General features: G+C 39.7%; 1 protein-coding gene across 6 annotated transcripts in view; it reads left to right on the plus strand.

Moving 5' to 3' along the window:
- The window catches only part of MAGI2 (membrane associated guanylate kinase, WW and PDZ domain containing 2), a 764,133-nt gene that overhangs the window by 497,197 nt on the left and 252,143 nt on the right, over positions 1–14,793 (plus strand). For all 6 annotated transcript variants that reach the window (XM_075144530.1, XM_075144538.1, XM_075144553.1 and 3 more), the window contains one exon: positions 9,005–9,220. In XM_075144530.1, coding sequence (XP_075000631.1) covers positions 9,005–9,220 — 216 coding nt within the window. The remainder of the gene's footprint in view (positions 1–9,004; positions 9,221–14,793) is intronic.

Consider the following 14,793-nt stretch of genomic DNA (forward strand, 5'->3'; position numbering starts at 1 on the left):
GAACTATGGAAACAGAGATGAAGAAAACTTAGGAGTCTGAACTGTCTGAAATACACTAAAGCATGAAGTGACATCTCTGAGGAAAATATTTTCTTAAAAATGAGAATTAAATTTGTATGCCTTAATTTGGGGGTTGTTGTGGTTTAATCCGGCAGGCAGCTAAACACCACACAGCTTCTCGCTCACTCCCCTGCCGCAGTGGGATGGGGGGAAGAATCGGGAGGAAAAAAAAAGTACAATTCATGGATTGAGATTAAGATAGTTTAATAGAATAGAAAAAAGAAATAATAGTAGTAGTAATAATCATCATCATCATCATCATCATCATCATCATAGAATATACAAAGTGAGTGATGCACAATGCAATTGTTCACCACCTGCTGACTGATAACCAAGTAGCGATCGCTACTTCCTGGACCATGCCTCTTATTTATATACTGAGTATGATGTCATATGGTATGGAATACCCCGTTGGCCAGCTGGGCCAGCTGTCCCAGCTATGCTCCCTCCCAGCCTCTGAAGAGTCCTTGACTGGCAGGGTACTTAGCAACAACTGAAAACATCAGTGTGTTATCAACATTCTTCTCATACTAAATCCAAAACACAGCACCAGGACAAAATTTAACTCTATCTCAGCAGAAACCAGGACAGGGGTCTTCAAAATTTCTGAAAATCAGAATTGTTTTAGGTCATCCCCTCTGCAGATCTGATATACTCTATAAGTACAGCGGTTACAAAAGATTACAAAAACTGATTTGCTACTGATATTTATCTTGAAAAATACCAATTAAGAAATCAAAACTAACTCATATAGTCTTACAGTCTTTCCCAGTCTGTCTGGAAAAGAGATTCTTGTTGGGGTCAGATAGTAAAAGAGCAGGTCTGTCATGTTGGAAGGTTTGACAGCCTGTCTGTCTCCATTCCTGCATTTGTGAATTTAGAAACTTCCTCTGCTATTGCATTCACTGGGGGCCAGAACACTCTTGGGCAAAAATCCACAGCTATAATTAGTGATTTAATTTTAATGTAGATGAATAGACAATCCTGAAGCCAGTTATTAAAATGTCGTTAGTTGACACAGAAGTTAGCATATCTGCCTAATGTCTGTTAGCAGAAGCTGCAGAGACCAACCCAAATGAGAATTCTGCCTGGGGAAGAGTTGCAGCAACACAAGGCATCAAAAATCTCCCTGCCTCTGGGAAACAGCTGGACAGCCCCTGCCAGAAAATGCTCAAGTGTTTGCTGGGAATGCACAGGCAATAACTCTGATCCCTCTGTTCTAGCAGAACCCTGAGATCTCCGGGAAATACTCCTTTTGAGTAGCTTTAGCCATAGTTAAAGCCCAGTACTGCTAGAAAATAGCAAGGGTGAAAAACAGACTTTATAACAAGTAGCCCTGGGGATCTCTATATCCAACAAGCATGGAATTAGTTCTGTATATCATGCGTAACTCATTCTGACAGCACTCCCAAAGTAAATAAATTTTAATTTGTATTTTTAATTCAGACATTAATGTAACACCAAGGCTCAGAGAACTAAGCAATCTGAATTCAAAGGCTTAGAAAAAGAAGGACAAAGACTTCTCTGGGATCTTCAGTCTCTGGCTGAAAGTAGAGAAACTGAAAGTAGCGGCAAAAATCTTAGTAAAAGTATAACTTTGCTTGTAAATATTTCAGAGAACACAATAGAAGCTAAGAGCTGTTGTTGAAAAACATAATCACAAATCTATATTTAATAACTTTTTTCCCCCTAAATCCTGAGAGATCTGAACTACGACCTTTCCTGGCCTCTTTGCCATCTTAATGACACAAGATCATGAGTAAAAATAATACCAATGTAAATCTAAAATATAAAGGTTTTAGAAGGCTTCATTTTTTAATTCCACTTACTTTGGCACCACACTAAGAGTTCTGCAACTTTGATCCGTCAAGCAGCATTGCAAAACCATCATGAAAATGTATGAACCCAAGAACAAAATCTACTCACCCAACCTCAAAGCAATTATTAAAAAAGGCCTAATTATAATATAGTCACCAGTCAAAATAAATTATTCACTCAGGGTGAGTGGGTGAAAAGAAGTTTGCTAGGCTTCCTTAAGGAGGCGGTAATTGTCTTGAATTTTGTTAAAATACATCACTAATTATATTTTAACAACGTCTATGTACTGTTTTCCTCTTTGGGATTTTTATGAAATGGTTGTACGAATTTTGAGAGAGGGATTTTTCAATTTTAAAATATTCTATACTTGTGTATTTCTACTGCAGAACATGTTTCATTACATACAAAAGAATGCTCTAGATGACATGTAAGGGTGACCAGAAATGTTAGAATAAAATAATTTCATAAGAAAACACCAATTGATTGGATGCACTTCCATGGCAAAGTGATGTGTGGATCTGACAGCACCGTAAAGTGAAAACATGGTGACACCACATGGTTGGCTCCTGGAGGTCTACACAGAGTTTAGGAGGTCCATGGAGCCTCCATCCTTCCTGTCCTCAACATCCATTGCACACAATACCAAATCCTTCAAAGAAGATGTCTGCGACCCATTCACCTGGGCTATGCTGGCTGAATAACCCCAACTCTTTCAGCCTTTCCTCATAGGAGAGGCGTTCCATCCCCCTGATCATTTTTGTGGCCCTCCTCTGGACCCGCTCCAACAGGTCCATGTCCTTCTTCTGCTGAGGGCTCCAGAGCTGGACGCAGTACTGCAGGTGGGGTCTCACCAGAGCAGAGCAGAGGGGCAGAATCACCTCCCTTGATCTGCTGGCCACGCTTCTTTTGATGCAGCCCAGGATACAGTTGGCTTTCTGGGCTGCGAGCGCACATTGCTGGCTCATGTCCAGCTTTTTGTCCACCAGTACCCCCAAGTCCTTCTTGGCAGAGCTGCTCTCAATCCCTTCATCCCCCAGCCTGTTTTGATCCTGGGGGTTGCCCCAACCCAGGTGCAGGGCCCTGCACTTGTCCTTGTTGAACCTCATGAGGTTTACACGGGCCCACTTCTTGAGCTTGTCCAGGTCCCTCTGGATGGCATCCCATCCCTCAGGCGTGTCAGCTGCACCACTCAGCTTGGTGTCATCTGCTGAGGGTGCACTCGATCCCATTGTCTGTGTCATTGATGAAGATATTAAAGAGTACTGGTCCCAGTACGGACCCTTGAGGGACACCACTTGTCACCGATCTCCATCTGGACATTGATTATAAACAGACACAGATTATAAACAGATGCTTCTTGATGTATGCGATAGGCCTCTAGTCATAAACAAAAGCAGCAATCATCTTTGAACCAAACAATAAAATCTTTGAATCAAATAATAAAATATTCACATTTATTCACATTATTATTTTAATTAAAAATCAAGCTAATTTCTGCCTACCTAAAACTCTGTATACCATTACAATCCGTTATTTTTCCATATGTATTTGTTTGTGAGCTGTTAAAATATCAGATGCAACTCTCATATCCAGACAACAATTAGACTTCAGAGAACTCTTTCCCCTTAATTTATTATCACTAGACAGTGACCACAAAAGCAATATGTAGAGATCTAACATTCCTCATAACATTTGCAGTTATTGTTCTAATAACTGAAAAATAAGGTTTGTCTTTCATTTCCTGGAGTTGTGGCTGACTCACGCAATTTTGACTGATACTTCAGCAATTCAAAGTTGTATAAACAGTACAGACAGATCAATCTAAATGAGGGTGCTGAATAAGCAGAAGGAGGGGTGTATTTGTAGCTGGGTATTGTTTCATCCCACTCTAAAAATAAGTGTGAAAAGGAATGCGTATCTCATTCTGCGCTCAGAATCTGAGTCACACCATAGCTGGAAGTATTCATATTAAAAGCTTTTGGCTCTGGCACACCTCTCGTTTTCGTTCTGATTGTTCGTTCTTACTATAATTTCCTAATTCCTCAGCACCACTTTTAACTTTTCATAATACTTTCATTTTGAAACTAGACTTTTTCATTTCTTAAATGAGACCAGTGGAGGTTCAGGAGCCAAGGACTCTCCCAGCAATAACCCCCTTCCTCCACAATCTGATGGTTCAGGCTGGCCAGTGCCAGGAGCTAAGGCAGTATGTCCTCCTCCAGAGCCAGGGATGCAGACCTGGCAAAAAGCCCTTCCTCCCCCTTCCCTGTGCGGAAGGGTGGAAAGTGGAGATGTCCGCTCTGTGCTGCATTTTGGGCTCTTTCCTCACAGAAGGGGAGAGGGGCTGGGGGTGCTGGCGGTGAAGGTGCTCGGTGAGGCCAGCCCCTGCGATGTAGTGCAAAGTGGAGCACAACGTTGTGGGAGATGCATTTATAACTGCTTCTAGTGACTGGGATCACCAGGTGTCGAGCACATCGGTATAGTGACCGTCACCAGCTCTGAGTCTTACCATTTCAGCGTGATTCTTCCTCTTTACTACCACCCAAATGCTTTGTCTTTTTTTCTTCCATAAGGGCTTACTTTTTCTCAGGAAGCAAGTTAGGATCTATTGCTTCACCATCAAACACTTCATCGATAAAATAAAAGTCTTACTACTTCCTGACATAAGGGAGCTCAGGTTAAGAAAAAAAATACCTGCTTTGTCCTCCTCATTTTCCCCTTTTTCCACTTCTTCTGACTTCCTGACTTTCTGATCTGGTCTCTGTCATCAGGGCTAACCTCCCCAGTAATTTTCTCTGACTCCCTCTTTGCAGAATCAGGTAGACCCTTTCATACAGCTTAGGGGTGGCAGGGAATACTTGGTAATTGTAACTGTGCTATGGCTTCCAATCCATTTCAGCAGCAGAGTCAAAGAGGTTGGGTTAGACCATCTTCAGTGCAGTTCAGCTGCACTTGGAAACAGGCTGGGAGCACTGAGGCAATGAGGCACAGCAGCAAGATGGATTAAGCAGTGGTAGTTTTTCCACAATTAAATATTTGGTCTGCACTGCCTGTCTGCGTGAAGGCTTTTAGTCAGGTCCAGCGCAAAGAGATTAGCTTAAGCTCTGCTGGCTTAAACTGACCTCTTGACTTTGTGCTGGGGTGGCAGAGGAGTATGCACACATTTTTTAAGTGCAACGAGGAGGCACCTGAGTAAGAGGGCGGCTGCACTGAGTCAAACCAAGGGAAACTGTAGCCCCATACTCTGTCTCTACTACTGCCCCTTGGTAGGTGTTAAGGCAAAAATTACAAGAACAGGAAAGGCACGCAGAGATACGTTCTGCACTCCACTGATCTGTATTGTATGGAACTCTTGATTCAGAATTTGTACCTTTATATTTAATAGGCTTTCATGGCTTTTTTCTTTTATGACTTTGTATAATTGCTTTTTGACTGTGTTTATGATACTGGCAGCATCTGACAGTGAACGCCACTATTCTTTTATGCTGTGTGAAAAAAACCCTCTTCTTTTGCTTGTTTTAAACCTGCTAATTTCATCGGGCATCTTCTTGTTCTCATGTAGTGGGAAGCCAAACATCCATTCATTTATTTTCTAGGCACTTTCCCAGGGTTCTCCTGATTTTATACATATCTGCCATATCCCCCTTCAGTTGTCCCATTTCCAAGCTGAAAACTCCAAATCAATTTAAGCAGTTCCAAGCTTTAATTGCCCTTCTTTAGTTCCCCCATGTAATTTTTGAGAGGCAAGTACCAGAACAGCAGGCAGTATACAGAAGGGAGGGTACTATGTGGTTTTGTATAGTGCTATAAAGGTGTTTTCTGTTTTGTGCTCCATTCCTTTTTTTAAAGCTCCTAACTGCTGGTTTTTTTGACTGCCAATGAGCATGGGATTTATGTTTTCTTTTAGTAAGCTTTCTTTTTTTTTATTAATCCCTTTTTTCAAATTAAACACAATTGAAATTATTTATTTGGTGTACTTTTTGTACCTACAGGGAGCTGAATTTCAGTACCTTATGATTAGTGTTTCAACAGTAATGTCTTGAACCCTGTCCTTTGCTCAGGCAAGATGAAAAAGAACTGGTTTTATGAGAGATTTTCCAAACATCATTGCAACAAAAGTTATGGTGGTTTAAACATTTAGCCTCTGCATTATGGCTAGATATGACAATTGCTGAGGCTTTATGAGAGAGTGTCCTATTAGCTCTAATGCTCTAAGGCTTAGGCAAGGAATTTCAAGACACTGAGAAACTCTTTCTGATTGAAGACACAGTTTACATTGATTCTAATTTTTCTTTAACGGAGCATTGTTCCTTCATTGAAATGGCTGGGTCTCTCATCCTATATATTTTTTCCTTTGGAACTGTACAGATTCTTTTCATCATTTTTGTGATGCACTGATAATGTCAATACGTGTGGACCAGTTTCTTATTTTTATTTGCACTGCTTATGCATATATTTGAATTAAGGATAGGTAGGTAGGTAGATAGCAACTAATAATGCAAAACTCATTTTTAAATCAATGGTTACTGGATTATAAAGCACATGTTGTGTTAGAGGACAGAAGTTGGAAATTATACTGCATTTTCAGTTTGAAACTGAAAGAGTGAAATCCTCTTTGGCTCCTCTTTCACTTGAGGAGTAAAATCCTTAAATGTGCATTTTTGTTCCTTATATTTTTATATATGTGATATTCATAGAAATTTTTTTGCTATGACTTTTGTCTCTGTCTCCCACTCATGCATACAATCAGTCAAAGTGAAAAAGTGCTCAACTTCCAAAAATAGAATGAGCGTGTCCTTCATTTAAAACTTCTTATCTACTATTCAGGATATTAGCATTACTGCTAATTACTACTGCACTCGATTTTGTATGACAATGGCAAAACTAAGAACAAAGGGAAAAAAGCCAAGGTACTGCACTTTTAGTTTCACGGTTTATATCGCACTGATCCTATAACCCTGGGATTTGTGTGCTGATATTTATGAAATCAGTGGAAATCAGTGCATATTTCACAAGTTTTGTGAAGCTTCAGGCATCTGTGGCACTGATTAACTTTCAGGCCCGTAAAATGGCTTAAGTCAGGGAGGAATTTTTTAAATTTAGGAATCCTTTTTTCAAAATATGTAATATTTCAGACATGCAATCTCACAAATAAAGGTAACATGCTCTTAAGGAAGTACAAAAGTAGACTTCCAACTGAGACTGCCTTCAAGACTGTTGGTTTTCAGGTACTCTCAAAATACCTTGCACTGTCAGAGCTTAGAAGTTTGACTGTGACCAGATCTGATTTTGACATATTTTGGAGGTACAGTTTTGTGGGTGGACCAAAGTAAATTTCCCTTCCCCCCTTAGACCCTCAAATCCTGCTCCCCTGCTTTAACCCTGGGAGTCAGAGAGACCTCCCCCAGACTGTGGGAGGGCAGGTCACAGACAGCCATACAAAGGCACAACTCATTGCCCTACTGGCGTTGGAACTTTGTGTTAAACCTGCCGCCATCTCATAAAATCAAAAGAAAATCTTCAGCGAGTCAGTTTTTCATTCTGCCATCCCTAAGCCCAGAGTGAGTACGAGGGCCATTTAACACAGTAAATTTTTCTAGTGTATTACAATTACAGAAACATCTGTTATGAATACCGTTTTGCTAAATCACTGCGAAAAATTCATAGAGTGTTCGGTAGTTGCAAGACTGCTCAATTACTTACCTGTATTGAGGTGGTCATGTGGCTGAACATTGTAATTCATTGGAAACACACAGGAATACTAGTACCAGAAATAATTTTTACTCTGCCTGCAGAATGCATCTTATGATGGTAGCAGATATAACATATTTCTTTATCTGTGTCACACTTATATGTGGTTAAAATAATTTTTGCAAGTTGCTGCTGTTATTTGATCATGCAGAAGCTCTAAATTTTGGGATAAGAATTAAAAAATGGTCATACAGTCTACAAATATCTTCAGCTACTTATTATCCTTACATAGGTGCTTTTTTCTTTGGAAAGTTTCTCAGAGCTGAACAGTATTTTTAGTTTCCCATACTGACTGCTGAAAATCTACTTGTAAGGCATCATGTTCACCACCCCTCAATGCAACTTTCAGATTAAAAAAAGATAACTCTGCATAAATAGCATGTTTTTATCTTTAGGTCTTATATTACCCTTTACGTTTGCTTCTAGAGAGGACTTGCTAATATTTTTAATATTCTGTTATTTGATTATTTTAATATCTTATTTTTAACCATCTTTTTTAAGACAAAGTCGAGGTATCAGTAAGAAACCAGTTTTGAGACCAGATGTGCTAGAAATGCAAACAGATATTGATAGAAAAGATCAGATCATGGTCCATCTAATCTAATAATCCTTCTGACAGAAAGTAGATCATTCAGAAGAAGTTGCCAGAAATTTCATGAGAGACAAATAGAGGGTAAGCTGTCAGCCACCTTAAATCTTCTCAGAATTCCTTAGTACTTTGAGATAATTTTAAGCCCTAAAGCAGAAGGTTTCAACTTACTTTGAAAATATATTAGCATTAACTATTACAAATCCAGAGCTTTGCTTATGAATAGCAAAAATTCAATAAATATGAAAAATGAGATAGTGCAAGCATTACTCAAAACTGCAAATCTCTGAATCTTTGAAAGATTATTTGCTTTCTAAGTAGGTGAGAGAATTTGGGGGGTGTGAAAATGACATAACATAGTGAATAGCCAATACTTCTATGGTCCTTTTGATCCTTCAGAAATTCTGGTATTGTGGCATAAATATTACAAAACTAATTTGTCCTAACTAACAGTTTGAAGTAAGAAAACAGCTCTGTTATGCTGCCTATTTGTCATGTATTTGGAAGAGAGGAATGTTAACTTACCCTGTTAAAGTTTCAGGAAGTGTTAATATGGTATATACTTGTGAGCATGATTTGATCACTAGTGCTGCCACAAAGAAAATTAATTACCATTTCATGAAAGGTGAATATTTAACTTCTCAGAAAACATTTTGAACTAATCTTTATATTAGCTGATGAATCAGATCCTACCTCACATAATCACATTAATCTAAGACGAAAGAAGAAGCAGCAGTAGATGTATTTCTGCAAATTTATGTGTTATTCCTTTTCTTTGCTTTCCAGACAACTATTACGGCACTCCGAAGCCTCCAGCAGAACCAGCTCCATTGCTGTTAAATGTAACAGATCAGATCCTCCCAGGTGCCACTCCCGGGGCTGAAGGCAAACGCAAAAGGAATAAGTCTGTGAGCAATATGGAGAAGACAGGTATTGAACCACCGGAGGAGGAAGAAGAAGAAAGACCTGTGGTCAATGGAAATGATGTGACAGTAACACCAGGTCTGTTCTTCCTTCTTACTTTGCAATGCGTTTCTGTTATTCACAGAGTCCTCAGTTACCTCCTTCTGCAGTGAGAATATGCATGTTCAGGTAAGGATGTTCTTGCAAGACTGAAAGCCAGGAATCCTGAATAATAGGATTTCTCTCAAGCCTAAACCAAATTACTTAACCTCCGTTTTGGGGAGTCATCTCACTTACCTTAGCTACCATAAAGATATCTGCTGTGGTTTAACCCCAGCCGGCAACTCAGCCCCACGCAGCCGCTCACTCACTCCCTCCCGGTGGGATGGGGGAGAGAATTGGAAGGGTAAAAGTGAGAAGACTCGTGTGTGGAGATAAAGACAGTTTAATAGGGAAAGCAAAAGCCGCGCACACAAGCAAAGCAAAACAAGGAATTCATTCACTACTTCCCGTCGGCAAGCAGGTGTTCAGCCATCGCCAGGAAAGCAGGGCTCCATCACGCGTAACGGTGACTTAGGAAGACAAACGCCATCACTGCGAATGTCCCCCCCTTCCTTCTTCTTCCCCCAGCTTTATATACTGAGCATGACGTCATATGGTATGGAATGCCCCATTGGCCAGTTGGGTCAGCTGTCCTGACTATGCTCCCTCCCAGCTTCTTGTGCACCTGGCAGAGCATGGGAAGCTGAAAAGTCCTTGACTTCGTATAAGCACTACTTAGAACCAACTAAAACATCAGTGTGTTATTGGCATTATTCTCATACTAAATCCAAAACACAGCACTATACCAGCTCCTAGGAAGAAAATTAACTCTATCCCAGCTGAAACCAGGACAATATCTGTCTCAGTCAGAGACAGTCGCTTTGAACCCTCTTTATAGACCAAAGAGAAAAATATCTTTCGGAATACAGTTCATGTGATCTATTTGAGATTTCTAGGTTAGGAAATCAATCACAAGTGCTTATTTCTCTCCTACTGACTATAGAGGGAGTCTAGAGAATGTAATTTGGTCAAATGAATCTGTGTTTCAGGTCTCCTTGTTCTCAAATGATGATACTCACAAGAGAGTTCACTACATTATGAAGTGAACTTTTGTAAATTGCTATGAAATCTTAGCAATATTGTGGAAGAGTAGAGTTGTTATCACATTAACGAATTTATGGCAGTGCCAATGAAACTTAGCTGGCAATACTATCAGGAAGGACCCTTTTCAGCAATGTTCCAGAGCCTGCATAAAGCTGATAAAGTTTTCAGATGTCTAGTCCCAAAAGGCAGCTATTGTTTTACTCCTTGGTTCTTCAGAAAAAAAAGGGGCTCAAGATACTGACTGGTATCCTGAGTGAGAGCACTCCAGCCTTTTCCCAAGCAGGTAATCAGCTTCCACTTCAACATTTCAGCAAGTCATCATTTTACAGTACTTAATCATTTTTATTCTGAAATACCATTTAAGAAATGATTTTGTTGTTGTTGTTCAAGTAGGAGATTAAAGAACTCAGACTTTTATATCTCTCTGAGAAATAACTCTGTGAATCCTTTCTGGTGAACTTAGAAATTCAGAAACAAATTATTGAAGTAGAAGTCTGTAGTGACAATCATATGGATGATTGGAAGATAAAATGGTATACTGCAAGTTCTCTGAATGTATAGGTTAATATGAAACAAAAAAAAGCATTATCTAATCTTCTAAGCACTGTAAAAAGGATTTTCATACTGCAGATTCTCTATATATTTTTTTTCCTCCTACTGCATTAGAAAGTATATCGAATTCAATATCTTCCCATCAAGGATGTATTTGCCACATGCTTTTCTGTAGTTGTTGCCTAACATTACACGTGAGGGCAAATCCCTGTGCAGAATCCATCCCTGTGTACAAGGAGGGCGACAGGGAGCGTGGGTGAGAGTGGATCTCGTTCTCCCCTCTCAGCTTTCCAAAGGTCTGCAGCTTTACTCCCTGGCCATTGCCATCACATGCTGTAGGAGCCTTGCTCATCCCTTCTACACAACTTTGCATCTGTCGGCAATGCCCTGACGCTTAGTGCCTTTCCTACACAGCTAACCAGAAAAGGATGAAGGCCAGAAATTCTCACATAAAACATCAGCACTGCCTCTGTTGCCAGGATACTTCCACAGCGAAAGAGGCAAAGGCAGGATTTGGTCTCTGATGTGTATTGTAGAAATCATTAGAAAGATTATTCTTTACAATTATTTGAAATATGCCACATAATGGACCATTGCTGAGGAGCAATTTCCAGGGCAATATATTTCAGCTCGAACTGGATCAAGAGGCAATGTTTACCTGCTTTTCTCCTTGCATTATACACCTATAATTCCTTTCTCCCAGGGCAAATTCTATGTGAATGATGACTAGGCAGCACCGAAGAAACAGGCACTGGCGTGTCCTGTGTTAAAAAATGAAATACATGAGCACCGGTGTAAGACAGCCCCCCTTCTCCCCCTCCTCGCCCCCCACAAAGTAATTCCTGTAGGTGTGGCCAGCAGAACAAGCAGTGCCTGTGTTGGCTCTCATGGTTTCATAAGCAGGGTTTTGTTGTTCAGTTACACTGATTGAGGACTTTGGGGATTGTAGCAAAGCAGCTCTGTACATACATGCTGTGTTGCCTTTGTTGGGCAGTGTAGCTCCCACGGACCCTGTTACTGCAGTCATTTTCTCTGTGAGCTGACAGAGTCTTAGCTACCTCTAAAATGCGTGTGCATTTGTAGCTTGTGTCTTTGAACAATCAGGAAAACCAGAATATGTTAATTTTTTTCTTTTTCTTTTAAAACTCTTGGTGGAGGGAGCAATCTAGTTTTTATAAAGAAGCAACCAAGGCAGGATATTTGTTATTTCCAGTTCTTTTAGAAAGTGTATTCTATTTTAAATGCTTCATTTCTAATGGGAATCTTTTATTAAATGTAGGACTCTTGGGACATCCGAAACATTGATACATTTTTTATAGATCCTCAGCAACTTAATGACATATTAACTGCCAAAGGTATCAGAGTGCTGGCAAGGCAAAGGACTGCTGTAACACCTAGGACTGCTAGGGTGAAATAGTAACAGATCTAAGATGAAGCTGAAGAAAATAAACCTGTCTTTATCAGACCAATAAGCAACATTTATAGTTGCAGAGATCTTTGTGCTTTTGGCCTGATTTTTCAGACGACTTTTCAGTGTTTGTCGAGGTAGTCTGTGCAACTGTTGAGCTTTATTAGTAGGAATCAATTTTCATTCACTTCCACATACCTTGCTTCATAGGCCATCAGATTTCCCTCGGAGAGCTGCATTTGAACAGAGTGGAGATCTTCAACTGTGCTCCATAATTGTCTTCTTGTTAATTTGTGCTGCCCAATGTGTTTATTCATTCTGATTTTTGTCACCTGTCCTCAGCTCAGAACCCAACAGGAAGCCTTCTCACTTCTTTAGGGTGAGGTTTTGGCCATTTTAGAATAGAGCACTCTCAGTCCTTCATCTTGGATCAAGTACTAATTGGGAGATGGGATTTATCTCATTCAACTTTATGTAAATTATATGCCTAAATGCCTTACCTTTTTTTTGAGCTACTTGTCTCTGCTGTCTTTATATAAAGTAAGGAGAAAGAGGCAATTCTAAAGAGTAAGAGAGCATAGGTGTTTTGGATACCTGTTTTAGGGTATCACCTCTGCAATCTAGAATGCTTAATTGAACCTACAGATACACAGGAGCCTAGATTGCTAAATTTAAATGAAGAATCCTGCTATTTGCCAAGCAGCATATGAGAGACACAATCTATAGATTAGCTGTTAAGGTGGTCAAGTCTAGAGTTAGCGTTGGGTTTCTCATACCTCGTGCAATTGCCCACATTACTGGACTTCTGGCTACTCTGGGTTGGGTCTCTGCCAGTCACTGATTTGGGTGAGACCTCTTACACCTGAGAAGCCTTTCCTGATGGACACTGCATTGAAATGAACGATTTCTGCAAAACTGATGCTTTGACAAAAGAGATAAAAAGACTCTTGGTCAAATCGCAACCAGCTTGTTACACATTCAGTTTTCACTGCTGCTGCTGTTCATGTCTGCAGAGAATTAAGTCGGACTCCTTCACCAGCATCATGATTTGACACTGTGTTGGTCATGTCATATTTGCTTCACACTTCTGACTGATTAAGTGTTTATCATCCAAACTCCAGAGTAACCACTCTAACATTGAAAGAATGCTTATGTACGTGCATTATTCTGACATTACTTGAGGAATGATAAGTTGCACCCAGAGAATGAAAGTTCTGGCAGGCTCAAATTAATTGAGGGATAAGATATGACATAAAGTTTCAAAATTATCATTCCATGCCTTAGGTTGATAATGAAGCAAAAGGCTAGAGTCCCAATGCCGTCAATCACCATGCAAGGTGCAGTAGTCCCAAGGAACGGGTTGAGCTTATTCTTTTATTACTACACAGCAAAGACAGCCAGAGGCATGAAAATAACACACACAGCATCCAAGAGCCATGAGATTTTAAAAAATACAAGAATTGGTGTCCATTGATATTTCTGTTGTAGGTGTGTTCTCTAAACTCAATTTATCACAGCTATTTATCACAACCTATGACCTGCAGAATACCCTATGCTCACCCAGTCTCCATGTGTCCTGTTTTCCTTCCCCCACATCAGCTCCTAGTTCATATTGTGCTAGTAGTCAGTGGAAACAGTGCCTCCATGCACAGCACCAAAACCCGGGTATGGCTACAGCTCTGTGAGAAAGGGATCAGCTTCAAGGCTGCAGAGATATTTTCAGAAGAAAATAGATGCACATAGCTCGGCAAACGTGAGTTAAACTACTCTTGTATCCAACAGTTATTTAAAATGGATGGACTGTTTCCTGTGCAGAATTTAACAAATTAGTCATTTAGATACAATAAGGGTATAAAGAGCTGCAATATTTTCCTTCAGAGCTGCTAAAACCACTCTATAACTTACTATTTAATAATATTTCCTTTAATTTGTTCTCTGCTGATATTGCTTAGGTCATCTGGATTGATACTTTTGGAAGAAGAGAATAAGTTTTTAAACTCTACTGCATGAATAATCCGCAGCATTAAAATAACGGAATAAAGTGACAAGGCCCTTTTACCTCTTTAGATGGCAAATTTCAAGGGTTAGACTGTAAATAATAGAAACAACTTAAAGTGCAAACAACAGCATTGATGAAGGCAAAAATTCTGAGACTATCAAAACATAACTACCAGTTATTTCTAAAAAGAATGGTCACTAGCTTGTCTAAGAGCTGTATAGAGAATATGTCATATTAACCAGTAATATTTTAACGGCTGGTATTTGAAGTTGGAGTACTACAGAGATAAACTTCCAGTATTTAATGATAAGTAGGTATTTTTAACTTACACATTATCTTCTTCCCGAAGTTCTTTGTATTCTACATATGCAATAACTTGCTGGTGCTTTACTGGTGCCTATTCTGTCACTTCCCAGGACACTCACTGTTGAGATATTGCGCTAAACTGCTTTTGAAAACTGGACCATGTAATCTGTTTTGTAGCGAGACGGCAGCTCTAGTAGGCTATTTCACTTGATGTAAAGTAAATTGATTGTTTTTTTAGTGACAAAAATACTGGACCCATAT

This window comes from Calonectris borealis, chromosome 1 (assembly GCF_964195595.1).
Source record: "Calonectris borealis chromosome 1, bCalBor7.hap1.2, whole genome shotgun sequence".
In the NCBI taxonomy this organism is placed as follows: domain Eukaryota; kingdom Metazoa; phylum Chordata; class Aves; order Procellariiformes; family Procellariidae; genus Calonectris; species Calonectris borealis.